A 23,884-nucleotide genomic window follows, 5' to 3' on the forward strand; every position below is an offset into this window, starting at 1 on the left:
TTGGCCAGGGGCTCCGGTGCTGCGGGCGCTGCGAGACGTGCGCCCACTTCTGCTCCTTCTGCCCTAAGTGTTCTTCCCCCCTGTGCTGAGGTCTCAGCACACCCTGGCTTGCCAACGCGCTTCCCGGCAGGAGCCGCTTGCGTGTCTCTGTGGTCAGGATCAGGCTCCGGGCTTACATCCCTCCTTCTGCTCCGATCTCCCGGCCGGGGGGACGGAACTGGGGACTGGCCGGTCCCCACAGCATTGCCATAAACCCAAGCTGTACCCAGAAACAGGCATGTTTTAAACTATGGCTTTAACCTGTTCACTGTAAAAAGTGCCTTGGACTTTAATCTGAAGAGGTCAGTATCTATAAATATTTACCTGTGCGGGTGTGTAAGTATGCAGCTATCTGTGTATAGTTACACACACAAATATATGATATATACGTACATCTAGAAACGCTTCTGACCCCTCTGTTCGGCTGGTCTCGGGAGCTCTCTTCTTTCTGCTGCTGGGGTCGGGATCGGGATGCGGAGTGATGCTGGCGGCATTTGCCATGGTTACACCTTCACCTGTGAGGGTCCTGCTCGGTGTGGGGGTCCCACCAGTGGTGCTGAGCTCCCGGCCCCCCCCGGGAAGCAGCTCTGTGCCCCTCAGGGCCCATCTGTGTGCTGTGGGGAGACCCCGGCGAGGGGGAAGCACCCCAGTCCCTTGCGTTGGGGTGATGCTGGGGCTGGGGGTAACGTGTCTGGACCCCCTGCGCTCCCTGTGCCGGGAGCTGCTGGGTGCTTTGTAAAACCACGTGCCCTGATTGCTGCCCCTCCAGAGCCCCCAGCTCCCAGGCTTGACGTGAGCAGCGAGGTGTTTTCCAGCCACCTGCTCCCAAAAGGGCTTTTTGGAAGGGAGTCGGGGTTCCCTTGCGCTCGGGCTGTGGCTCAGGGCCGGAGCAGGGATGCTCGGTGGCACGGCTGATGCGCTTCCCTCCAGCTCTGTGCCGAGGATCCCTGAGGATTTCCCTCCCACTTACCCCAGCTCTGCCCAAACCGATCTGAGCTGCTCCCCCCAGCTCGGCTAACGGCTCGGTTCATCCCTCACCTCCAAAAAAACAAGGATAAAAGCTGCCCGGGGCACAAAGGGCACGAAAACAACTTTCACAGAGGGAACACAGTGGTAGGGAGAAGGGGAGGCTGGATCCTTTCCCACCAAGCTCCACTAAATTCAAGCAACGAGTCAAAAGCCGAGCTTTGGCTCACTCCATCGGGAGCCTGGGAGACCGGCTGCCCCAAAACACGTCCCCACACATGGACCAGGAGGGTGCCAGACCACAGCCCCCCCGAATGACCCAGCCACGAGCATCGCAGGGCCAGCAGAGGGGGAGGATGGTGGTGTGCTGCACTTGAATCGTGATGAATCGGTAAATTGGGCTTTTTTCATGTTGAGCTAATACCTGTAAATCCCCAAATATCTCCAGTGGTCTGGGAGGCTCTTTGATAGGTGATTAAAACCCTTGAGCTTCATTTCCAGTATTAGTGGCTTAGCGTGGCCGAGCCCTGTATTTCTGATACTGCCCACGGAGACAAGGCAGAAGTCATTTAATCTTTGTGTGCAGCATGAAATCTGTTTTTATTAATGGCTTGGGATTAAGGCTTCTCCAAGGAGAAAGAGAATCACGTCCATAATGCAGGTCTCCGCCTCCCTGTGGCCGTTTGCCCTTCACTTTCCCAGTTGGAGGGAGGGAGGGAGGGAGGGAGGGATGGAAGGATAAAAGGAGGGAGGGAAGGATGGAGGGATGGAGGGATGGAGAGATGGAGGGTGCTGCTGGCAGTGCGAGGGTCTGGGCATGTTCACCCATCCCAGCGTGCAGTGCCTGTGGCAGCACCAGGGTCGGTGGTGACAGGAGGGGAAATGCACTTTGGAGGAAAAGAGGGGGGAAAAATCCCCTCCCCATTGTTTTGCTCAGCAGTTCCTTATAGATAGAGCTTCTATAAACAGCGGGGAACTGCTGGCTTTCCACAAGGGAAAGAAAAACCACAGGTGGATGTTCCCACAAGGTACGGGTTTGCATCGGCACCTGGCCGCTGGGAACCAGCAGGATGTGTGGGGCAGCTCTGGGGATGGGGGGGGGTCTGGGGAGGGGGACAGGGGTCTTTGGATCAGGCTCTGCGTCTGCAGGCAGGCAGGAAAATGGCTCCAGTGCTGACCTATGGCTCCTGCACGCCGGCATTTCCCCAGCTACCAGCCCGGAGCCTCTCTGCCTGCGGAGCCGCTTTTGCTCCCAAGGGAATGGGGCGGGCGGTGAGCAAGGGGGGGCTGCAGCTTCCAGCTGGGCAAGGCAGATCCGATCCACTGCTCCCAAGCCCAGGCAGAAAAACATCCTGTAAACACCCTCCTGCCCTTGCTGCAGGAATAAAACGAGCTGGGGGCCTGTCCTGCAGCTATTTCCATCCCAGACAGGCTCCTTTTCCAAGGTAAAATCAAGGCTGCTCGGCTGCTAATTCATCACCCCAGCCTTGGGACTGCGGGCACCAGCAGGGTCGTTTGTTACTGGTAATTATCTGTGCGGCGGTGTGAGGTCTGCAGGCCAGATCACACCTTCAGAGAGGTCTGTGCAACATCAGCCAAACAGCTCAGCACCGTGAAAACTGCTCCTGAGCCCTCCAGAGCCCGGAGAGGGATGCTCCGGCTCCCGCTCCGGGGCCATACAGCTGGGATCCATCAGCCACCGGAGCCGGTGACGGTGCCACTGTGACATGGCTCCCTTGCCCAGTGGAGACACCTGGGGCTGGGTGCCAGGGCTCCAGGGCGTTTTTTACCTCCTGAGCTTCTTGTTCAGGCCACAGCATTTGCACATCAGCTCCTTCTTCTCTCCCAGACGCGCCTGCCACCGACATGAGCACCCACGGAGAACGGGCGCGTGTTAACGGCATTCGTGTCCCTTTGCGTGGCTATCAGGATGGAAGAAGCCGTCTCCCTTTCCCCGAGCCTGCTGGCCTGGTGCTGGCACAGTAAGAATGGTTTCCTAGCAGGGACCGGCTGTAAAATGCGCCGGTAAATGACACGTTTTGACTTCAATGAGTATTTCTGGGTTTCCTGCTGGGGAGCAGCCACGGTGCTGGAGCAACAGCAACTGTCACGAGCCAGCTGGTGGCGGGGGCTTTGCTGCAAAACCTCCGGAGAAGTTATCACCTCAGGCGTGATGGTATTTTGATAAAACCGAAGACCCAGGGCTGAGAGGAGGGTCTGATTCCTGTGTCTGCTGGGGAGGAGCTGCTGGGTGACAGCAGAGCCCCCCCAGCCACCCTGCGCCAGGGGAAGCCCTTGCACAGCTCAGAGGGACCGAGGAATGACAAGGGGATGTGGCTGAGGGCTGCGAGGGGCGAGCGTTGGGGTGCTCGGCAAAGTCACCCCCTAACCCAGAGCAGCCCTTGCCAATGCCAAGCCGGGTTCCAAACACATGCAAGGGCTCCAACATCCTTTTGGAAGCTGGGAGGCAAAAAGCGGAGAAGCAGCTTCACCCCAAATGAAGTTGAGCTCTTTCCCATCTCAAAAATGCTGGATCTGGCTGAGAACTGGGACGTGGCTCCCAAGCGGTGCCAGGCACAGGCACTGAAACCCCCCCTATGTCTCAGGTGCTCTGGCCGGTCCCCTCCAAGCCCCTCACTGTGGCTCACTGTGCCAGGGGCACCCAGGCGGCTGGCTGCCCTCCCTCCTGCTCTCCCCGTGCCAAGCAAGGCGCCGGAGCCGCCAGTGGCCCCAGTTCCCAGGTACGGAAGAGGCATCGCCAACCCCGCGCTCTGCCCTGTGGCTCCTCTCCTCTCTCCGCTGTGCCAAGCTGTGCTGGCGTGGGGCCGGGGAGGATGCTGCTTGCTCCAAAGCTGGCACTGAACGTTGGTTGAGAGCAACAGGTTTTGTACTAATTAAAGAGAAATCAATTAGGCTGCAAGATATTCAGCCACCTGGTGCTTCTGACTATTTTTTCCTCCTCCTTCTCTTTTTCCTTAATGTGCTGCTGCTGCCTCCAGGGAAGCCATGAAAGAAGCAAGACACGTTCCAGTTTCTTGCTTTCTTTTAGATTAAAAAATGCTGTTTGTGAGGAAATCTGTGCCGGCCAACCAATTAAAGTGCTGTTCATGTCCCTGAGATCTGCAACCGGCATCTCCTGTGCCATTCATCACTCCCTCCAGCCACCCTCCCGCCTCTCCATCCCTGCGCGCTGCTGGCTCCGGCAAGCCGCAGCTTCGTGCTGCCTGAAAAAAAAAAAAAAAAAAAATCCGCAGCGAATAAAGAAAAAAGCAGCGAAGGAGGTGTAATGGGATCCCGTGGGAGGCACAAAGGAGCCCTACATGCCAGGAAGCCCTTCAGAGCCCTGCCTGCGCCAGGCTTTCCCCTGCGAGATGGTCCATTAGCATCTCGGTGCTCGATGGCACATAAATCAGGGGGAGCGGGGAGCAGTGGTGCCCAGTTCTGACCTTGAAGAAAATGGGTGGGGGTCAGCCGGGACCCCCACGGCAAGAACTACAGGCGATGTGGGTGAAAATCAGACCAGCGCAGTGGGAGCAGGGGAGCTGCACGGGATGCCTTTTGCCCTTGGGCTGATGCTTTTCCACCCGTGGCAGGGCTGTGAAATCCTTTTGATTTGTCTGAGGGCACGATAAAGCCCTCTTGCAGATAAATCAGATTTAATTTTAAATATGAAAGGGAATAGCAAAGGGCAAAAAAGGGGAACCTGGGCTTGGATGGCAATGTAAAGGTCACAGAAGAGAGTATTAATGCCGTGTTGACTGACACGTATTAGGAAGCTCCTCAAATTCTGGCATTAAGGAGGATTTTTTAATTCAGAGCAGTGACAGTAACCCCATTTCCCTCGCTGGTTCCCCTCCAAGAACAAGCTCCGAGAGGTGCTGAGTAGCTCAAGGGCTGCCGGGGTCCCCGTCTGACACCCTGCAGTGATGCTTTGGCCATCACCCAAGAGATGACAATTCGGGAAGGGAGAAGCTGACCAGGCTGGAGCCAGACCAGGGACAAACGCCGGCGCCTGAAGCGTGCCAGTCGGTGGGAGCTGCCAGTCTTCCCCCAGCCCCTGTCTGAGCCAGCGTGGCACCAGACCAGAGCCCCCCGCAGGGTCTCCTGCCAAGCAGATGCTGTCATGGCTCTAAAATCCTGACGGATGAGCCCCTCAGCATCCAAGAGCTCAAGGTGAAGGCTGTGCTCACGTGGCATCCCCTGCCACGCGGGTGATTGCGCCGCGCTCTGCCTTCTCCTGCCTATTTTCAAGGAGACCTTTGGTAACAGCTGGAAGAAACCCGTGCTGCTTCCCACCGCCGCAGCTGCCGTGGGAGTCACCGCGCCGGCTCCTCCGCCTGCTGCAGCTGTGCCAGCCCCACCTGCCTTTCCCTGCTGGGCTCCACGGCAGCTGGCAGCTGAGCACCATGGCTGGGGGAGCATCCTGGCGCATCCCTGGAGCGCACACCAACACCCAGGGAGGTTGAGCATCGTGTGGACGGAGGTGCCAGGAGATGTGGCAGCCTCCTCTGCCCCTCGGCTCCGCAGCGGGAGCTCTGGAGATGAGTAATCGCTGCTGACACCCGGGGAGCGCAGAGATGGCAGCTGCTGGGGCTGTGGCACAGCTCGGGTTTGCTCCTTCTCAGAGCGGCAAGGAGCCTTGAGAGAAAAAGCTCGTACAAGGCCCTGGGTAGCTCTGCTGCTTCCCCAACTGGGAAGTGGTCCCTCGGGGTAAAAATGGGTGGAAAAAAATAACTTCCCGGGACCCAGCAGTGCCCAGACCGAAGCCCCGGGCTCGGGACGGGGCAGCATCGCCCATGCGTTACCTGCACGCTGCTCACAGCCATGATAAAAATCTGTTGGAAGAAAAAATTTCAGTTCTTCTTGGAGGGAAGAAAGACACAGGAGTTATGGAGATTTTCGAGGCTGGTTCCCAGCTGCATGTCTACAGCCGGACACAAGCCAGGGCAACATTTGGGAGGACGTGGGAACCAACTCGGCCCAATTCCTCGCTCCACATGGGATACGAGAAGCCTGGAGCACTTGCTGGGAGCTTCTGCAAAAAGGCCAAACCCTAATTGCACCTCTTGGCTCGGCGGTGCGAAAGCAGAGCTCGCCCCTGGGCTGGAGGGGAGCAGGCACTGGCACGGCTTGTAATCCCCCACCGCTCCCAGGGCTGCCTTCAATTAAAAAATGCAAGCAGCTGATGTAGGAGAGTAACAAAATGTCCCCTTTGCAATCAAGCCATCAGCTTTTATCTCTCTTGTAGGAACAGGCTGCCTTCAGGAGCGCGGAAGCGAGATATTTTAGAGCGTCTAATAAAGCAGTTTAAAATGAAACTCGGCGGAACAATAGCCTCAGCTGAGAACTGGCATTTGAACAGAAAGTCGGGCGGGGGAGCTGTGCTACAATTTATTTCCTCTCATTTCATTTCATAAGAGGGAAGCAAAACAAAGCAGACACCTGAGGCATCTCCAGCTGGCGCTGGAGATTGAGCAAATGCTGCCATCGCGCGGGGAAGCCTTTGCTCAGCCCTGGGGAAGCGGGGGGTTTGGGGGAGCCCCAGGGAAGCAGGGGGGTGCAGCATGACCCCTGGCATCCTTGGATGCCAGTGCCGAGCAAGCAGAGGAGCCCTTTCCATCCTTCACCAAAATCTGCAGGGATAATGCAGGTACCCGCGCGTAAGCGGGTTATCGGCCGGCAGCTCCTTATCTCCGGCACGGATTGACTCGGCTTTCCACGGCCACGATGGCAGGCGGCGGCGGGAGCTTCTGCCAGCACGAAGCCACCACCGTTGCGTTAAGGCTGGGTTTTCAGCAGCCAGCGGTTCTCCCAGTCTCCCAGCACGTTCCTATGGAAACAGGCTGGGAGCCTGCCCAGTTTTCCATAAAGACGGAGTACAGAGAATGAACCCGTATCGATTAATTGGCTATTTGTCGCATTTAGGGCGTTGCAATTCAAGAGGATAGATGGCCCCGTCATGCCAGCTATAGATTATTTCATGTCACGGCGGCGCAGCGGAGAGCGGCGTTGTAGCCTTCCCCTCCTGCCTTAACAGCAGCCAGGATGAATCACGTTCACCAAGGCTGGGTTAAAGCTTGGGAGTGATCACAAGCAATTAAAAGCGGGGGGCGGGGGGGGGGAAAGAACAGATTGAGGAGCTGACGGCCGTGTGCTCTGCATTCTGTGGAGTCATTCCTGCCTTGGCGGAGGGGGTGGGAGATGCGGCGTGTGCGGACTGGTGGTGCCTGACCCCGGCGTTTGCAGGTCCGCTGGGAGCCTCGTCGCAGGCGTCGTGCTCCCAAATCCTCCTTGGAATGAAGGTGTGACCATTGCAGCTGGGGCGAGGGGTCCTGTTTTAAACAAGACATTGCAGCAACAAGAACAAACCCCCCCCGCCCCAAACCGAGCTGGGAAACCCAAGCCCTCAAATCTTTGAACCCAGAAATCACCTGGGGAGAAAAAAAAAAAAAAAAGAAACTAAACCCTGAACAACCTTCAACCTCAGCTTCTGAAAAACATCACTGAACATGAGCGGCGGTCGAGCCTGGTGGTGCCGGGGCCTGACACTGTCTCTGTGTGTCTGTGGGGACTCCCAGCTCGTGGAAATGCCCCCACAAAGTCACCGGGGAGCTGAAGGCACATGCTGCCACCATCTCCCCGGGATGGGCAGAGCCGCTGGAAGAGGGTCAGCATCCTCCAAGAGCTCATCCTCATGCGTTCTGCTCATCCGTAGGCAAGCACAGGCAGACGGCCCCCCCAAAAAGCACCCAGATGCCATGCCCACCCCTCCCGGCTCCCCTCCACACCCACCACCCTGGCAGAAGAAGGTCTGGTGGTCCTAGCCATGACTATCGCTCACCGGTTGTACGGTGGCACATGGGCACTGCCCTGAGCCCTACGAGCCGCCGGTGATGCTGGCACAGCTCCCGCCTGGCACCCGGCGCCGCCGCGGTACCCGGAGCCCACTGCCAGATGGTAAATGACATGCGACTATTTACACGCAGGCAGCGAAGCAGCAGACAGGAACAATCTGTTCCCTGCCGGTAGTTTTTGATCGCAGACGATGAGGAGGGGTTTTGCAGGATCTGCCGGGACCGGGGGCTGTACCTGCTTTGGGATCCGGGGGGGGGGAAACGTCTCCATCTCCTTGGAAAAGGCTGTGCGATGGGGTGGGATGCGACTCGGGCTGCGACTGGAGGGGGCATTAAAAAAAAAAATGTTAAAATGGAGGATCCCACGGGAAAGGGGGAGCCTGTGGAGGAAAGGGGAGCCCCACAAGGGATGGGGGGGGCATGGGGGGCTCACAGAGGAGCCCTACAAGGGAAAGGGGGGCCCACAGGGGGATGGGGGAGCCCCATGAGGGATGGGGAGGCCCACAGAAGGATGGGGGAGGGGGCATGGGAGGGCACACAGCGGGATGGGGAGCCCCATGAGGGAAGGGAGGGGGGCACAGGGGGAGCCCCACAAGGGATGGGGTGGTCCACAAAAGGATAAGGGAGCCCCACGAGGGATGGGGGGGAGCACGGGAGGGCCCACAGGGGGATGGGGAGCCCCACGAGGGAAGGGGGCCACACAGGAGATAGCAGAACCCCACCGATGGAGGGAGGGCCCATAGCGAATGGGGACCATGTGGGGGGCCCTGGGGGGGATGAGGGGCGTCCCCGCTCCTCCATGGGCCCCCAGTGGGCTTCCCCATGCCCTGCGGGGCTCTCCCCCTTCCATAGGCCCTGCTGTGCTCTCCATGTGGCTCTACACCCCTCCACACACACCCCTCCCTCCAGGGCCCCCCATGCGACCCCCATTCCTTATGGGCCCTCCCTCCAGCTGCGGTGGAGCTCTGCTTTCTCCTGTGGGCCCCCCCTTCCCTCGTGGGGCTCCCTCATCCCCCTGTGGGCCTCCCAATGCCCCCTCCTCGTGGGGTTCTCCATCCCCCTGTCGGCCTCCCCATGGGCCTCCTCTTCCCTTGTGGGGCCCCCATGGGCCTCCCCATCCCTTGTGGTGCTCCCCATCCCCCTGTGGCCCCCCCCATTCCCTCGTGGGGCTCCCCATCCGCCTGTGCGCCTCCCCATGAGCCCCCCTTTCCCTCGTGGGGTGCCCCATGCCCTCCCCCCCATCCCTCGTGGGGCTCCCCATCCCCCTGTGCCCCCCCCATTCCCTCGTGGGGCTCCCCATCCCCCTGTGGGCCTCCCCATGGCCCCCCCATCCCTCGTGGGGCTCCCCATCCCCCTGTGGGCCCCCCCAATCCCTCGTGGGGCTCCCCGTCCCCCTGTGGGCCCCCCCATTCCCTTGTGGGGCTCCCCATCCCCCTGTGGGCCTCCCCATCGCCCCCCCATCCCTCGTGGGGCTCCCACATCCCCCTGTCGGCCCCTCCATTCACTCGTGGTGCTCCCCATCCCCCCGTGGGCCCCCCCATTCCCTCGTGGGGCTCCCCATCCCCCTGTGGGCCTCCCCATGAGCCCCCCTTTCCCTCGTGGGGCGCCCCATGGCCCCCCCCATCCCTCGTGGTGCTCCCCCATCCCCCTGTGGTCCCCCCGATCCCATGGGGGGCCCGTGGCGGCGGCGCGGGGGGGGCACACAGAGTAGCGGGGAGCCACAGGGGACACACGGCAGGGCCCGTGGAAGGCGGAGAAGCCCCACACGGCATGGGCAGACCCGCTGGGGGCCGACAGAGGAGCGGGGACCCCCCCCCCCAGGATGCCCGTGCGGGGGCAGGGCGCATGCGCGGGGGGAGGGCGCGCTGTGGCGCATGCGCAGCAGGGCATATGGGCGCCACCGCCTGGGGCGAGGGCTCCCGCCGCGACGGGCGGTGCTGCGGTACACAGCGGGAGCGGCTGCTGCCTCCCGCCGGGGCACGGGGGCGGTCTGCGGCCGCTCCTGCGCCCGGGAGAGCGAGGGCGGCTGAGCCGGGCCCTGGCGGCCGCGGCGGCGGCACAGCCACGCGTTGCCCTGGCTAAACATGGCCGCCGCGTGTGGGCTTTGCCCTGAGCAGAGATGGCCGCCGCGCTGCGCAGGCGCGGGAGGGCGCCCGCCGCGTCATCACCGTGCGCCGGCAGCGGCGGCAGCGGCGGCAGCGGAGGGGGTAAGGGGGCGCGGGGGGGCGGCGGCCGCGGGGGGGCGGCGGCCGCGGGGCGGGGGCAGGCCCAGGCCCGGCCCGGCTCCAGGCCTCGCCTCGCCGCTAAAACTTGGGCCCCGCCGGGCCTTCGCCAGCGCTGGGGCTGCGTCCGGGCCGCCTGCGCGGCTGCCCCGCGGCCGCCGTGGGGCCTGGTGGCACAGGCGGGCCGGGGCCGCGCAGGCCGCGCTCGCCCTCCGCCGTGGGCCGCCCGTGGGCTCCGGGGAGGCGGCGTGATCGTGTCCCGGCGGCCCTGCGGGGCTTGGGGAGGGCGGGCTGCGCCCTCCTCTGCACGCTCCGCAGGCGGGACGCGTGGAATAAAGTGTTTTCCTTGGTGCTGTTTCTCCTTGAGTCCTGGCCGGTGGGAGCCGGCCCGGTGCCCGTGTCCCCGGTGCCCCCCTCCGGGCGAGCTCCCGGGGCTCAGCCAGTCGTGCCACCGGGGGCGGGGGGCGGGGGCTGCGCGGGCCCGTCGTGGTTCCGGGGGAAGCGGTGTGACACGGGGGCAGGGTAGCAGGTATCTGCTTTGGGATCTTGGTTTGAGGTGCTGCCGTTCCCGTGAGCCCCCTCCGAACCGGGAGAGCAGCCGCCCCACGCCGTGCCACCCACGATCCCGACCCATCGGCACCTCGTGGTTATCCATCCCCGCCGGTACCGGGGGAAAGAACATCCCACCAGGTCGCTTTCCCGGGCGGGGCCCAGCTGTGGCCGCTGGGAAGGAGCTGACAGAGTCGAGCGTAATCCCGAAATCCCGCATCCCCTCCCTGCCCGCTCCCTGGGCGAGGGGGCGGCCCCGGGCGGGGCGAGGAGGCGGCTGCGGGACCGGGAACCGAAACCGAAAGGCAGCCCGCTGCCATCTTGCCGGGGTGACCGGTTGCCCTCACGCAGAGCACCCAGCGCTGCCTCCCCCCACCGGGCATGTCCTGCCCGTCGGGCTTTCTTTTCCCCGTTAATTTTCTCACAAAATAAGGGCACTTGGCATATGCATGAGACAAGGTAAGAGCATTTTTTAAACCCTCCTTCTTCCTGCCTGCCAGGATTTCTGCCCCGCCTTTGGCTCAGGGGTCGTTTTTAAACCCGAGTTTGCTGAGTAGGGGGCCAGCGGGGACCCCCCGAACTGGGACTGAGCCTCCAGCACTGCACGTGGATCCCCTGGTTGCTGGAGTTGGTAAAATAAGTCACAGTGCTGGCAGCTGGGTGCAGCTGGAAGCTGTTAATGAACTTGTGTAATGAAAGGGAAATTTAAGTTGGCCTTGAGGTGTGTTGGGTGAAGATAGGGAGCTTCACCTGCATCGGAAAAACTGTCTTTAGGAAGGCAGGTGCCTTAAAGAGGTCACCAGGAAGAAGGTAGGATGGGGACCTAGCAGCAGGTATCAGTTTCATGGGTTTATCCACTCAGTTTCACAACCAGCTGTTGTTAGAGAGCTAGAATATATCCTGTGCTGGGTTACTAATTTTTAAAAAGCATATTCAAAGCTTAGACTTACATCCTGTGCGTGAGGGCAGTGGGACAGCTGTGTGTGATAGGAGTGGAATTTGGGCTAAGGTCCCAAAAATTTTTTTGTACTGTTGCCCGCTGCACACCTATCCAGTTTCCCTGTGTGTTATCACTTTACTTCTCCTGTGGCGTGATGCTTTCCGCCTGTGGGTCACGTAATGTCCAGGATGCAAGGGACGTTTGGGGGTTCAGACTTTTTTTGGCCATGAGTCTTGTTGCGAGCCTGTTGCAACTCTGTCCTGTGTGACCGTGTGAGCTGCTTTACCTCCTTGTGCCCCCGTTTCTCCCGACTGCAAAGTGGGTCTGAGGTTCTCTCCTTTGGGGCAGAGGAGTGAAGCCTTTGACAGAAGGTGTCACAAACAGCCAAACCGGCCCTGCACAGCTCGAAATTCAGTCCAACAGTAACAGAGGGTTGCTCTTACTGTAGCTGTTTCTTGTTATTAACTTCCCCTGTGTATTCCTGACTCCTGGGTTCTGTGCTGGGCAGACGCAGTTTGGTATTTGTGTTTACATGAATCATTTAAACTGGTAGAAAATGGGAAAGCTTGACCCGGTGAAGATGCTTGAAATGCCTCAGTAGCAGGGAAGCTGCGTAAACTGTATTTATGGAATCCTATAGCTGTATGAATTCCTGTGTTTTGAATTCCTGTGTTTTTCCTCCTAGCAGGCGCCTGCTCAGGACGGGAGAGTGCAGAGTGAACCGCAGCTCCCCTTCTGCTGGCACGCAAGCAGCTTGGTTCACACGTGTCCCAGCGGTGCGCTATGAACAGAGGCGCTGGTCGAGGCAGAGGCTCGTATCGTACCAGCTCAAGACTTAACTGCCCCAGCACTAATCAAGGCTTTTTTAATCACCCTCATACCTCAGGAGAAACTAATCGGGAAACCTTTTCACACCAGCCATTCCTAACGGGGTGGGACTCTGAAGTCTGTTTGCTTCAGAGGCAGGGACAGCACAAGGATACACGCATCAGAAGCCTGCAGGCTGTGGCACCGACTCCTGCAGAGAGATGGCAACCCAGCTGCAGCAGACCAGGGTGGCGTAGGTTCTCCAGCGAGCGTCCCTGGGTGAAGACTTCGCCACATTATTGCCCTCCTCAGTATCGTGAGGACTCAGAGAGAGATTCTGACACCATCGGGTTGAATTTCCAGAGACTGTCTCTTGCAGGAAAAGACCGTGAACAAGAAATTCTGTCTATTTTCAGGCAGCTTGGGGAGGGGAAGACTTGTACAGTTCATGATCTCGTACGTAAACTTAAAACTCAAAAGAAAGAGGTCAACCGCATTTTGTATAAACTCCTCAGAGAGGGCAAGTTGCACAAAGGCGGAGACACGCTGCCGCTGTGGAGGATCGCCAGCCCAAGCACAAGGAGCGAAACAAACCCCGCTGACCACAGCGGTGATCACGCAGATCCACCTTGCGAGAGCAGAGGAGAAGAGAGGAGCGCGCCCGGCTCGGGAGGCGCCGATCCTGTGATGGCTGAAACCAAGGAGAAAATCTGCAACTACTTGTTCAGCGTGGCGGAAACAACAGCGCTCAACCTTGCCAAAAACATTGGGTTTTCAAGGGCCAAGGACGTTAATGCCTTTCTTAGCGCTCTGGAGAAGCTGGGAGATGTCCACAAGGAGAACACAAGCCCCCCACGGTGGTCCCTGACAGATAGGAAACGCGAGCGGATGCAGATGAGGCTGAAGGCCAGCGTGGTAACGCAGACGGTGGATCTTGCGCCTGAGCCGGGTTTTCCGCCTTCCACTGTTCCACCGTGTCCCCAGGAGGTGACCATAGCTACACCAGCAGTGACAGCGTTGGAAGAAGAAAGTATAGAAAACGGAGAGCAGCCCTGGGGGCAGACTGATCAGAGCAATGCCAGTGACACGGATGCAGCCCCATCTGTGGAAACTAAGCCCGAATTCTCCAGTCTGAATAATTACGATAACTCTGAAAACGGCAAGTGGGCCACGGATGATATCCCAGATAATCTGAACGCTATCAACAAGCAGCCTGATGAGTCAGAATCCATCATGAGTTCCCAGTCTTCCCCCAGTTACGCCACCCAGTTTGAAACTGCTTTCCCATGTACACCTGTAGAGAAACTGATAGCTTGTCAGGAGAAGAACCCAGTGAGTGGCCTTACCGAATATTCCCAGTACACGTGCCAGCACTGTGAGTTTGCCATGCTGGAGCAGAGTGGACCCTCTCATGACCCACGGTAATAAAATTTCCTACCTTTCCTGAGCTGTCTTTTTGCTTAAAATGACCTGACTTCAGCTAACTTCACCCAGTCAACTTTGCCCTGAAGAGCCTGCTCGTTAATGTTTACTTCATTTCAGAAGGATTAGCCTAGTGGATTCCTTGCAGCAGCTTAAACCAAATGAAGGCTAAAATTTAACCCCAGGTTAGCCCAGGTTTGGCACCCCTCATTCTGAGCAGTGAAGGTGGGAGTCATCTTTTTGGCTAGGTCCTGTCTGATTTAATCTGATTAAATATTATCAGATAAAACTGATTTCAGTTTGATTGTTTAGGGGGAAACTGGTATTGCTAAGCCACCTCTGAAGATGCTCTCGCCCTGGAAGTGGTACAAAGGGAGCCCAGAGCAAAGTGCTTGGGTACAGATATATCTTGGGTTAGGCGAGGTGAACCCACTCGGGATATTTCCGTGGTGTAGCAGGTCAGAGCAGCCTCTGCGAGCGGAGAGCACTTAGCGTGGCACTAGGATTTGCAGCGTCAGTCTCTGGAGTCCTGCTTCCCCTTGTGGAATTGTGGCTGTTCCTGAGCACCAGCGAGACGGTGAAAAGCACCATATGTGCCACATGGGCATATGTCAATAGATCCGCTAGACGGGAAAATTGGCCTAATTTCTAAAGATGGAGGCCCAGGCGCTTTTTTTGCCTTTTTTTTGGGGGGTGGGGGTGGGTTGTTTGTTTGTTTGTTTTAAGGAGGGATCTGGAGGGCTTCAGCCCCATAACCCCTCTCCAGATCTGGTCTGACCTGTTCAATCGGGTTTCTTCTGCATAGGGCTGGAGGACAGAAGGGAAGTTGGGTTTGTTAGAGTTCCCGGGGAGGAAAGAGACAGAAACATCAAAGGCAAGAGGTTTATGTGAGGCGGCACCTCTGAGGTGGTGTGATTGCACTGGATAGCCAGGGGAAATGCCAGAGGGACGAGTGACCCCAGATGACCAGGTGGTGCAGATGGAACAGCACAGGCTGCTTCTGAGCTTTCTTCATGCCTGTGCAGGAGCCGAAACCAAACTGCTCCTTGCACCCAGCCGTTACGCGTTTCTGGTGCTTGTGGAAGGAGGCAGTTCATCCTGTTCCTTCGGAACAAGGTCTGGAGCTGCTCCTCCACCATGAACAGATCCAGAAAGGTGACGAAACGAGGCCCAGATGCAGAGCTGTTGGGGCACCCTTGGTATTTTTGACTTCTGCACGTGGCAGCCTGGGTTTGCTCTCCCAGGCAGGAGCTAGCTGTTCCTTCTCACTTGAACTCGCAAGAACAGCCTTGCTTGCTCCGAGAAGACCACGCTTTTTTTGCCTCTCAGTTTACCTCTTTGGTTTTTCTCTTTCAAAGATTTAAGTTCCAGGCAGTGATTAATGGGCGCCGATTCCCACCAGCGGAAGCAGGGAGCAAAAAACTCGCGAAACAAGAGGCTGCAGCTAATGCCATGAAGGTCCTGATGAGCGAAGCAGACAACGGAAGACACGGTGGAATTAAATGTGAAGAGCCGTTTCCCTCCGACAGCTCTGAACCAGAATTGGTGAGTCTTCTTTTCTTTACTGGTGAGGCTGGTCGAACGGCGTTTAGTCTGAAACTGGTTTCCTTCGTTTTCCTGCTTTAGCCTTTGCATCCAGAGCCGGAGCCGTCGTCTGCATCGGCTCCTCTCAGCCTGCTTCCTGGGAAGCACCCCATCAGCGTATTAATGGAGTACGGGCAAAAATCAGGGAACACAGTCGAATTCCAGCTGCTCTCTCAGGAAGGCCCACCTCACGATCCGAGGTATGGCATGTTGGTGTCAGCTTTGGGGAGGATAGAAACCCTTTCTTTAATGTCCTTCCTCTTCAGCACGCTACCCACCTTCCTGGCCTCATCACTAAACCTAGCTGAGTGCTCCTCTCCTCTGAGGAGTCTGGGCATGGCTCCTCCAAGACATCTGCCTCCAGAAAGAGACCAAAGCCGATGCCCTTTCTCAGAGAAAGGATGCTGCTGCTTCTGCCAGGCCAGGAACGGGTTCCAGTCCTGTACCCTACCTGGTGGTGCCTTACTGGGAGTCTTTAGGGCCATGGTGGTAGATTTAAATTGGAGATAACCTGGAAGGATTTAACTTGAACCTGGGAGAAGGGGATAATAAACAGATCGAGACACCTGTGCTTAACGCTTTTCATGTGCTATAATGTCCTGTCAGGTTCAGCTACTGTGTGAAAATGGGTGACCAAATTTTCCCTGCTGTGGTAGGAAACAGCAAGAAGGGAGCAAAGCAAATGGCAGCCGAAGTTGCTGTGAAGATTCTTTCTGGAGAGTCTGTACCCCATGCCTTGCCTGAACAGGTATGAAGAGCTTCTTTATAAGAGCCAAATGTTTTTGGTTTGGGTTCCCCCCCCTGCCCCGTATTTCATATTCCACTGGATTTCACCCCACCAAGGTTATGTGCTGGCTCTAGCAGAGGTGCTGAGTGCCCTTGGCCTGCGGTAATACCAGCTGCTCGGTGTTTAAACGGCCTTCTCCTGTGTCTAACTCTGCTCTAGCCTGTCCTGAAGCCCCACGGTGACCAGTCCATGCCCAACTGTGGACCGTGGATCGCCACTCCAGATGAACCTAAGGTGGCGAAAGCGAAGGGTGTTGGGGAGCTCATCAAATACCTTAATGTCAATCCTGTCAGTGGCCTGCTGGAATATGCCCGCTCTAATGGGTTTGCTGCAGAGTTCAAACTCATTGACCAGTCAGGACCTCCCCATGATCCCAAGTAAGTAGCTGCATCTGTCCAGGAGGAAATTTTGTACTGGAGAGAGGGCAGAGAATGCAAAATTCCTGATGCTCTTTGAGGTGGCAACAGGCTGAGCTGCTGCCTCTGCCAGACCTTGTGTCCGGATGACAATGAGCTACCTCCGCTCCTCTCTCCACTGAGGGAATTTGAAAACCAGCCTGAAATCCTGAAATCCACCGGTTTCTTGGTTTTTCTCAGAGGTGCGCTGCTGTCTTTGTAGGTTTGTCTATCAGGCGAAGGTCGGAGGCCGTTGGTTCCCAGCTGTAACGGCGCACAACAAAAAGCAGGGCAAGCAGGAGGCAGCTGACGCAGCGCTCAGGGTCCTGATTGGGGAAACAGAGAAGATTGAGCGCATGGAAGGGATGAACATCACCGAGGTAAATCCTCTTCCTCCACAGCTGGGGCTGCTTGTGTAGCCTTCCCTGTCCTGTGCCTTTCAGTCCAGCAGAAAAATGCTTTCAGGATCAACCATGAGATCTTTGTTGTCTGAAGGTGTAGATAAGTTGACAGTTTTCCTGAAGTGGGTTAGGTGTTTCCTCAGGGCATGGATGTACTCTTCCCTCCTGCCGGCCTCTGCTTTAGGGCTAAATTATTATCAGAATCTTCCCCAAGCCACTGAAATGTGTTCCTGTGGTGGAGCAGGAGCACGCTTATTTTTAATTCTGTGACTTCTTTTTTTTTTTTTTTTTTTTTTTTTTTTTTTAATCCTGAATTCCTTCCTGCTGCATTAAAAATCATGTGTCAGCTCAAAAACTCATGCATCAGATAAGAGCAAAGCTCTGGTTGTGTCAGGATAGCTGGCCCAAACCTGTGCTGCTTTAAATCACACTTAGAGTTCTGTGATCTCTTAAAAGCTGTGTTCCAGGCTGCACAGCTGAGCGCAGCAGCTGTGGCTCTAAATAGAAAAGCCATCAGGGAGGATTTGTCAGTCAGCAATGCTAGAGGAGGCAAGTGCCCATCTGCAGTGGGAGTGACTGTGCAGTCTTCTCACAAGCAGCCGGAGGAGGAATTCCTCCGAAGCCGGGAACAGATTTCCTTGGCTGAGTCTCTGGGAACAGGCAAGATGGGGTTTTTGTTCCTTTGCAGCGGGGGTTTTCCCTCGGGAGGCCATCCCTCGGCCCGTTTCACTTGCTGCCAGGAAGACAGCTTGCTGCTGCCTCTTAATGATGTCCTCAAAACAGAACTCAAAGCATTAGACGAGGTTTCCCCAGAAATACCTAAGAGAACTTCACCCACCCCTTGACGTGATGCTGTCCATGCGCTCACCCCAAAATTGCGCTGCCTGTAGCTCATGTTTTCCACGTTCCTGCCATCTGCTTGGATAGCTGCGCTTCAGCTTACTACTTCTTGAGCTGTTTTGTTCCGTGACCTGCTGGTGATCTCTTAGTAACGCTGGTCTTGTGTCCCCGCTCCAGCTCCCGGTGAGCGGCAGCACCCTACACGATCAGATTGCCATGCTGAGCCACCAGCGCTTCAACACCCTCACCGCTCGCATCCAGCACAGTCTGCTGGGGAGGAAGATCCTGGCTGCCATCATCATGCGGAAAGGAAATAAGGGCCTGGGAGTAGTGGTCAGCATCGGAACGGGTAGGAACAGCTTCTTCCAGCACAAACTGAACTCTCACTTCCTGGCTAGATTCCCTGTCAGCCGCCACTAGGGAAGGGCTGTTGCTGTAGGCTTCTTCAGAGAGGGCCAGAAACACTTCCAGGGCTCGTGTGGTGTCACAAGTGATCTGGTTATGGAGAGAGAACAAAGGAAATGTGCCTGCAGCTGTATTGCTCTTAATCTTTGCTTGCGTTGCTGCGTGCTGGTCTGTGCATCAAAGCATGGATTCCTCACGTTGTGCAGCCCAAGATCCCCCAGCTTCTCCCCGCTGCGTGTGCCGTAGTGCCCTTCCTGAGCCCCCACCTGGAGCGGGGGACTGAACAGCACTCGGGAGGGGACACTGCCCCTAAACCTGTGACAGTTTAAGTCTCTGCTGTCCCTAAAGTAGTGTGTGCTCTTTGTCCCTTTTGTTTTCCTAACTGCTTGGATGGGGATAATGATTTAACAGTTGGGGGGGTGCTGCTGCTCAGGAGCCTAAAGCAGTAAAACTTGAAGCAAGATGAAGCCCTCCCTCTTTCTGTGAAGCTGGGCCTTGACTTTGACACTTGCCTTTCTTTATTTCAGGCAATCGTTGCGTGAAGGGAGAAGAGCTGAGCTTGAAGGGGGAGACGGTGAATGACTGTCATGCAGAAATCATTTCTCGAAGAGGCTTTGTGAGGTGAGAGAAGGGGAAACCTGGAGGAGAGGGGCCCGCCAAGAGGGGCTGACCTGTTCTAGAGGGATGTGGCTGTGATGGTTCCTTGCTGTGTTGAGAGAGACTGTGATTCTTTACTGCCACTGTTTACCCATGTGGTGTTAAATAGAGGGAAGTTATTTCTGATAAGAAGGGGCCATGCCTGAATGGTGCCCAAATTAGTACTGCGCTGGAAACTTGCCAAGAGCCCAAGGGCTGCATCTGATGTACTTAAAATAAAGCATCCTGCAGAGGTTGCTTGGCTGGCGTGTAACACGCTGCTTTGGTCTGAGCCCAGCTCTGTCTGAGCCGAGGTGCTGGGGAATCTGGAGGCCAGGTCCCCCGTTGGCCCTTCTGGATCTTGGGTCTAGAAGGCTGCAGGAAAACATGTCCAATGTGTTTGCGTTGATAAGTCAGGAATCCTTTTTTCATGGGTTGGAAAGGGTTTTCCCAACTAAACTGCACAATTGTTCTCTTCCCTTTATAAACAATCAGGGTGGCACTTTCGGTTTTTTTGAAAAACTGAAGTGAGATGAAGTTACGCAAGCCTCGTTCATGTCTGCCCTTGCAGCTGCAAGCAGCAAAGCTTTCTTAAAGCCTTTGCCTGCTGCCACAATGCTCTTGTGCGTCCCTCAGCACTGGAAGGTGCTGAGGGCAGGTCCCCAGCAAGCTGTGAAGCCAGGGGGTTGCGCTCTTGCTGTCTGTCTCAGATGTTAATCTTGACAGTTGTGGCTGCTGGGCTGCTCTGGCACAGCTGAGAACAGCAAGCTCCACCTCTCCTTCCAAAAGAAGTCCCTGTGCAGTCTCTGCTTGACGAGTCTCCGTGAAGCTGCAGGGTTTGGGGTTTGGTTTTGGGTTTTTTTGGTTTTGTTTTTGTTTTTTTTTTTTTAAGTCCTTGACACTCTGTTGGAGACCTCAAGGTTTTTCCCTGTTCCCGGACAGAAACAGCCGTAAAAGACCCAGTCATTGTAAACAGATCATGGGGTTGTGCTAATAATACCACTTGCCTTCAGCTGCCCGCGGGGCTGTTTACTCTTACTGCAAACTCGGTGCTGACTAAAGGTGCTAGGTTAATAACCTTGAAGTCTTCTTCACACCGGGGTCGGGTGCAGGCAGGCAGCAGCCAGGCAGGCTCCTTCCTCTCTCCTGCCACTGCTTCCCTCTGCTCACCTGCCAGAATGCTTCTTTCCTATTGCGTGGCAGGCAATCTGCTTGATTTCGTGCCTTTTCTGGGGCATCAAACACGATTTGTTGGCTTCCAGATGTTCTCAGCCACAGCTACTGCTCTCCTGTGCGGCGGGAGCGGGTGGCTTGGGGCAGCAGAGGCAGAGCCTGGGCTGCTGCGTGTCCCGGGTGGAGGCAGGATTGAAATGCTCCTTGTCCGAGAGGCGAAGCAGCCTTTTGATGTGCCACTGTTATTTTCAGGTTTCTCTATAGCGAGCTGATGAAGTATGACTCGTCTAATCCTTCCTCTGCAGAAGAGAGCATTTTTGAGCCAGCGGGAGGGAAGAGACTCAAAATAAAGAGCAGCATCACCTTTCACCTCTATGTCAGGTTGGTGCAGGCAGTGAGTGGTGGCAGAGGCGCCGTCGCACCCCTGGCCCTGCCTGTTTTCTGGGGGTTGGCGCTAACCTCTGGGGAGTGTTTGTTTTCTAGCACAGCACCTTGCGGAGACGGGGCGCTCTTTGATAAATCCTGCAGCGATCAGGCGGCCGTGGTGGGGCAAGCCCAGCATCAGCCCCTCTTTGAGAACCCCAAACAGGGCAAGCTGCGTACCAAGGTGGAGAACGGTGAGTGCGCTGGCTCCCTGCACGGTGGGGTGGCTCCGGTGCTCTCCTCTGAGCCTTTCTGGAGCTCCGGAGTTCCCTTACCCCTCTCTTGCGTGGTGCTGTTGCGGGATTTGAAACCTTCAGGAAGCAAAAGAAGTGGGTGGAAGGGCTGGGGGCATTGGAAAAGAGTCCCTTCTTCCCAGCTCTGCCTGTTGGACTGCCACGCTAGCGAGAGTATAGCTGAGGTTTGCTGTGAAGTGCTGTTTCATTCTGCTTCAGCCACGTTAAAAATGACTCATCTCTAATCAGTACTGAGTTCCCTTTTTCCCGTGATCCTAAATTGTTCCCAGAGCCTGGTAACAGACTGACTCCGGAGGTTACTCCACGCCTGTGAGTTAGAAGATAGTTTCTTGTGCAGTTTGGTGGTGGAGTTTTGTTTTACTGAATATTTGACTCTTTACAGAGTCTTTTTTTCTTTATCCTTTTTTCTTCTGCAGGGGAAGGTACCATTCCTGTGGAGTCCAGTGACATTGTGCCCACGTGGGACGGGATCCAGCATGGGGAGCGGTTACGAACCATGTCCTGCAGCGACAAAATCTTACGCTGGAATATCCTTGGCTTGCAAGGGGCACTGCTGTCCCACTTCATAGAACCCGTTTATCTCAGCTCTGTTACGCTCGGTACGAGACACCCCCCCCCCCCCCCCCCCCCGTCCTTTCTGGGCTGGGCTGGATGTGCTGCCGTGCTCCTTTGAACTGGGCTGCAGCGACAAGTAACCTCCCTTCCCCAAAAAAGCTGGTTTATGGAGGCTGTAGGAGTAACAGACTGAAACGTCGCTCTTGGCAGAGCTGCGCTGTTTGGAAGTGAAAAGGGAGTTTGTGGTTTTGATGCTGTGGGTGGAGTGGGTTCTTTTCTCCAAGGTTCTGGATTTTTTAGAAGGCGCATGTGATCTAGGAGGGGGAGATAAAAATTGCCTGTTTGTGTCTTCAGTGAGAAATGTTGCAGGCTGTAAACCTTCATCTCACACGTCTAGGGCACGGGGAGCTGTCGCTGAGCCATGTGGCCTCAAGTTTCTGGAGCTTGTGAGCAGCGCTGGGATCCTCAGCGCCCGGCCTGTGTCCTCACACCTTCGTGTCTGTCCTCACAGGTTACTTGTACAGTCAGGGACATTTAACACGTGCCATCTGCTGCCGCCTGGCAAGAGATGGGAACGCGCTGCAGGAAAAGCTCCAGGCTCCGTATCACGTTAACCATCCCGAGGTACTGCAGCCTTGGTGCTTCTTCGTCTTTCCATCCCCCTTCCACCCCCGCTGTGGGGCTCGGGCCTCGCTGAGGGGCTCTGCAGGGGGGTCACCCTCCGCAGCCAGGCTCGGGGGGGTTCATGGCCGGGATCCTGCCCCTTTTGTGTCGTCCCACAGTGTCTGGGGGTTACTGGCGATGACTTAATCAGGGGAAAAGGGAGACCGAGGTTGCTCCCATAGCCTTCAGCTTGGTCAGAATGTGGTGCTTGCTGCTCTCGGGAGTCTGGGCTGAGCTGAAACCCTGCAGGGGGTGGAAGAGGCAAGGGGCTCCCCTTACCAGTGGGCTCGTGCGGCAGGACCGGTGTTAAGAAACCGTCCGTCCTCTTCCGCAGGTTGGGCGAGTCAGCGTGTACGACTCTGCGAGGCAGACGGGCAAGACAAAAGAGTCTTCGGTGAACTGGTGTCTTGCTGATGAAAGCGAAGTTGAGGTCTTGGATGGCACAAAAGGGAAAGTAGATGGGTAAGAACAGCCTTTCCTGACGCGGCGTTTCTGTTTGGGGAAAGGGGGGGGTGTGCTGAACTTGCGGGTCCCCTCTGCGCTGTTACAGCACCTTACGTGTGGGGAGGGTCGGAGAGAGGAATTTTGAACTGATGGGAGCAAGTGCTCTTGGAGCAGAACAAAATATTGCCCAGCCCAGCCCCCTGCTCCCCTCTGCCCTTCTGAGCATCGTGTCCTTCATTGCTGCCTTTGTCTTCCTTCTCAGACCGAAGCTGGAGGTGTCTCGTGTGTCCAAGAGGAAAATGTTTGCCCTGTTCCAGCAGTTATGTGCCAAGAACAACTGCAAAGACCTGCAGAACCTCTCGGTGTACTCGGACGCTAAGGAGGCAGCCACAGCCTACCAAGAAGCCAAGCAGTGCTTCTTCAGCGCCCTGGAAGAGATGGGCTACGGCAGCTGGATCCGCAAACCCCAAGAGGAAGATAATTTCTCTTTCTGACGCGTAATGAGGCACCCTGCGTGTGTAGGGCGGTGAGTGTGCACAGGCGCGTGCGTGAGTGTACGCGTCCTTCTTCCACCACCACCACCACCACCTTTTTGAAGTGGAACAGGGAGCACTGGGCCAGTTTGCCCTGTTGGCTTGGCTGCCTTCTCCCTCTGCTCTTGTTACTGGGAGACCCTGCCCCTTTCTCTTTTTAAAACATGCATGGAAATTATTGTCTTTTTTTTTTTTTCTTTTTTTTTCTTTTTTTTTCTTTTTTTTTTTTTTAAGCTAGGGCAGGCTCAGTCCCCATTTGCTCTTATGTTTTCATCTCCTCTGTTTTCTTAAAAGAAGGCACAAGAAACCAAAGGGATTCTCAGACTGCAAGCTCGAAATCTTTGGACCATGCACTACAGATCCCTCTGGCAGGTTTTGAGGCAAATTTTCTCTTTTAAAAAAAACAAAAAAACAAAAAAAACCCACAAAAAAAAAAACCCAACAAAAAACACAAAAAAAACCCCAAAGCTAAAAAGCTGGCTGGTTTCGTGTGTGTCTATCACAAGGTGGCTGGCAGGCCCGTCTGAGCTGGGGCACGGGACTGATCTCCGCAAGACACCAGCGGGACCAGCATAACATTCCGCGTTAATAATAATAAAAAAAAGAAAATTTCTGTATTATTAGCTGGCGCTGTGCCATGGGTGTGTTAATTCCCACAGAGCGAAAGTGGGGCGCTGGGTGGGGGTGGGAGAGGCACGGGGGGGGGGGTGGTGGGGTGGTGGTGAGTTATCGTTCATTAAATGATGAATGGAGCTGGGTGGAGCTGTGAATTAAGCCAGGGGCTCATCGGGCAGAATTGAGCCCTCGGGGGCGGGGGGGGGGGGGGGGGGCGGTGTACAGTGTACCCTGAAATGACAGGGCAGGGTTTTCCTGGCTCCTTCCCCCACCTCTGTCTCTAGGATGGGGCGTTGCTTCTCCGGTCTTTGGGAGGCTGGTGGTGGCTGCAGGCCACGCCGCGCGGCTGCTTCTCTCTGAGCTCAACCCCACGCCAG

The 23,884-nt window shown here is 56.5% G+C and overlaps 1 protein-coding gene across 4 annotated transcripts; it reads left to right on the top strand.

Annotated features, from left to right (window-relative positions):
* The first annotated feature begins 9,748 nt into the window (after positions 1-9,748).
* On the top strand, positions 9,749-23,515 carry ADAR (adenosine deaminase RNA specific). Of its 4 annotated transcripts, none has more exons than XM_055791838.1 (15): positions 9,749-10,066; positions 12,256-13,798; positions 15,158-15,344; positions 15,426-15,583; positions 15,990-16,131; positions 16,330-16,547; positions 16,789-16,945; positions 17,984-18,155; positions 18,739-18,832; positions 20,273-20,401; positions 20,504-20,637; positions 21,114-21,296; positions 21,764-21,876; positions 22,250-22,377; positions 22,622-23,515. In XM_055791838.1, exons 2-15 carry the CDS (start codon positions 12,354-12,356, stop codon positions 22,851-22,853), a joined length of 3,492 nt encoding a protein of 1,163 aa, XP_055647813.1. In that variant the 5' UTR covers positions 9,749-10,066; positions 12,256-12,353; the 3' UTR covers positions 22,854-23,515. The 4 variants fall into 4 exon arrangements, with proteins under 4 accessions (XP_055647813.1, XP_055647814.1, XP_005236494.4 ...); XM_055791839.1 differs by having other exon boundaries at positions 12,259-13,798; XM_005236437.4 differs by lacking the exon at positions 9,749-10,066 and adding an exon at positions 10,946-11,089.
* The last annotated feature ends 369 nt before the right edge of the window (positions 23,516-23,884 follow it).

This window comes from Falco peregrinus, chromosome 19 (assembly GCF_023634155.1).
Source record: "Falco peregrinus isolate bFalPer1 chromosome 19, bFalPer1.pri, whole genome shotgun sequence".
In the NCBI taxonomy this organism is placed as follows: domain Eukaryota; kingdom Metazoa; phylum Chordata; class Aves; order Falconiformes; family Falconidae; genus Falco; species Falco peregrinus.

Coding starts and splice junctions, on each gene's coding strand:
- ADAR (XM_055791838.1), top strand. CDS start 12,354: ATGAACAGAGGCGCTGGTCGAGGCAGAGGCTCGTATCGTACCAGCTCA. Junction 18,156..18,738: donor AGTGGTCAGCATCGGAACGG/GTAGGAACAGCT, acceptor TCTTTATTTCAG/GCAATCGTTGCGTGAAGGGA. Junction 20,638..21,113: donor GCGTACCAAGGTGGAGAACG/GTGAGTGCGCTG, acceptor TTTCTTCTGCAG/GGGAAGGTACCATTCCTGTG.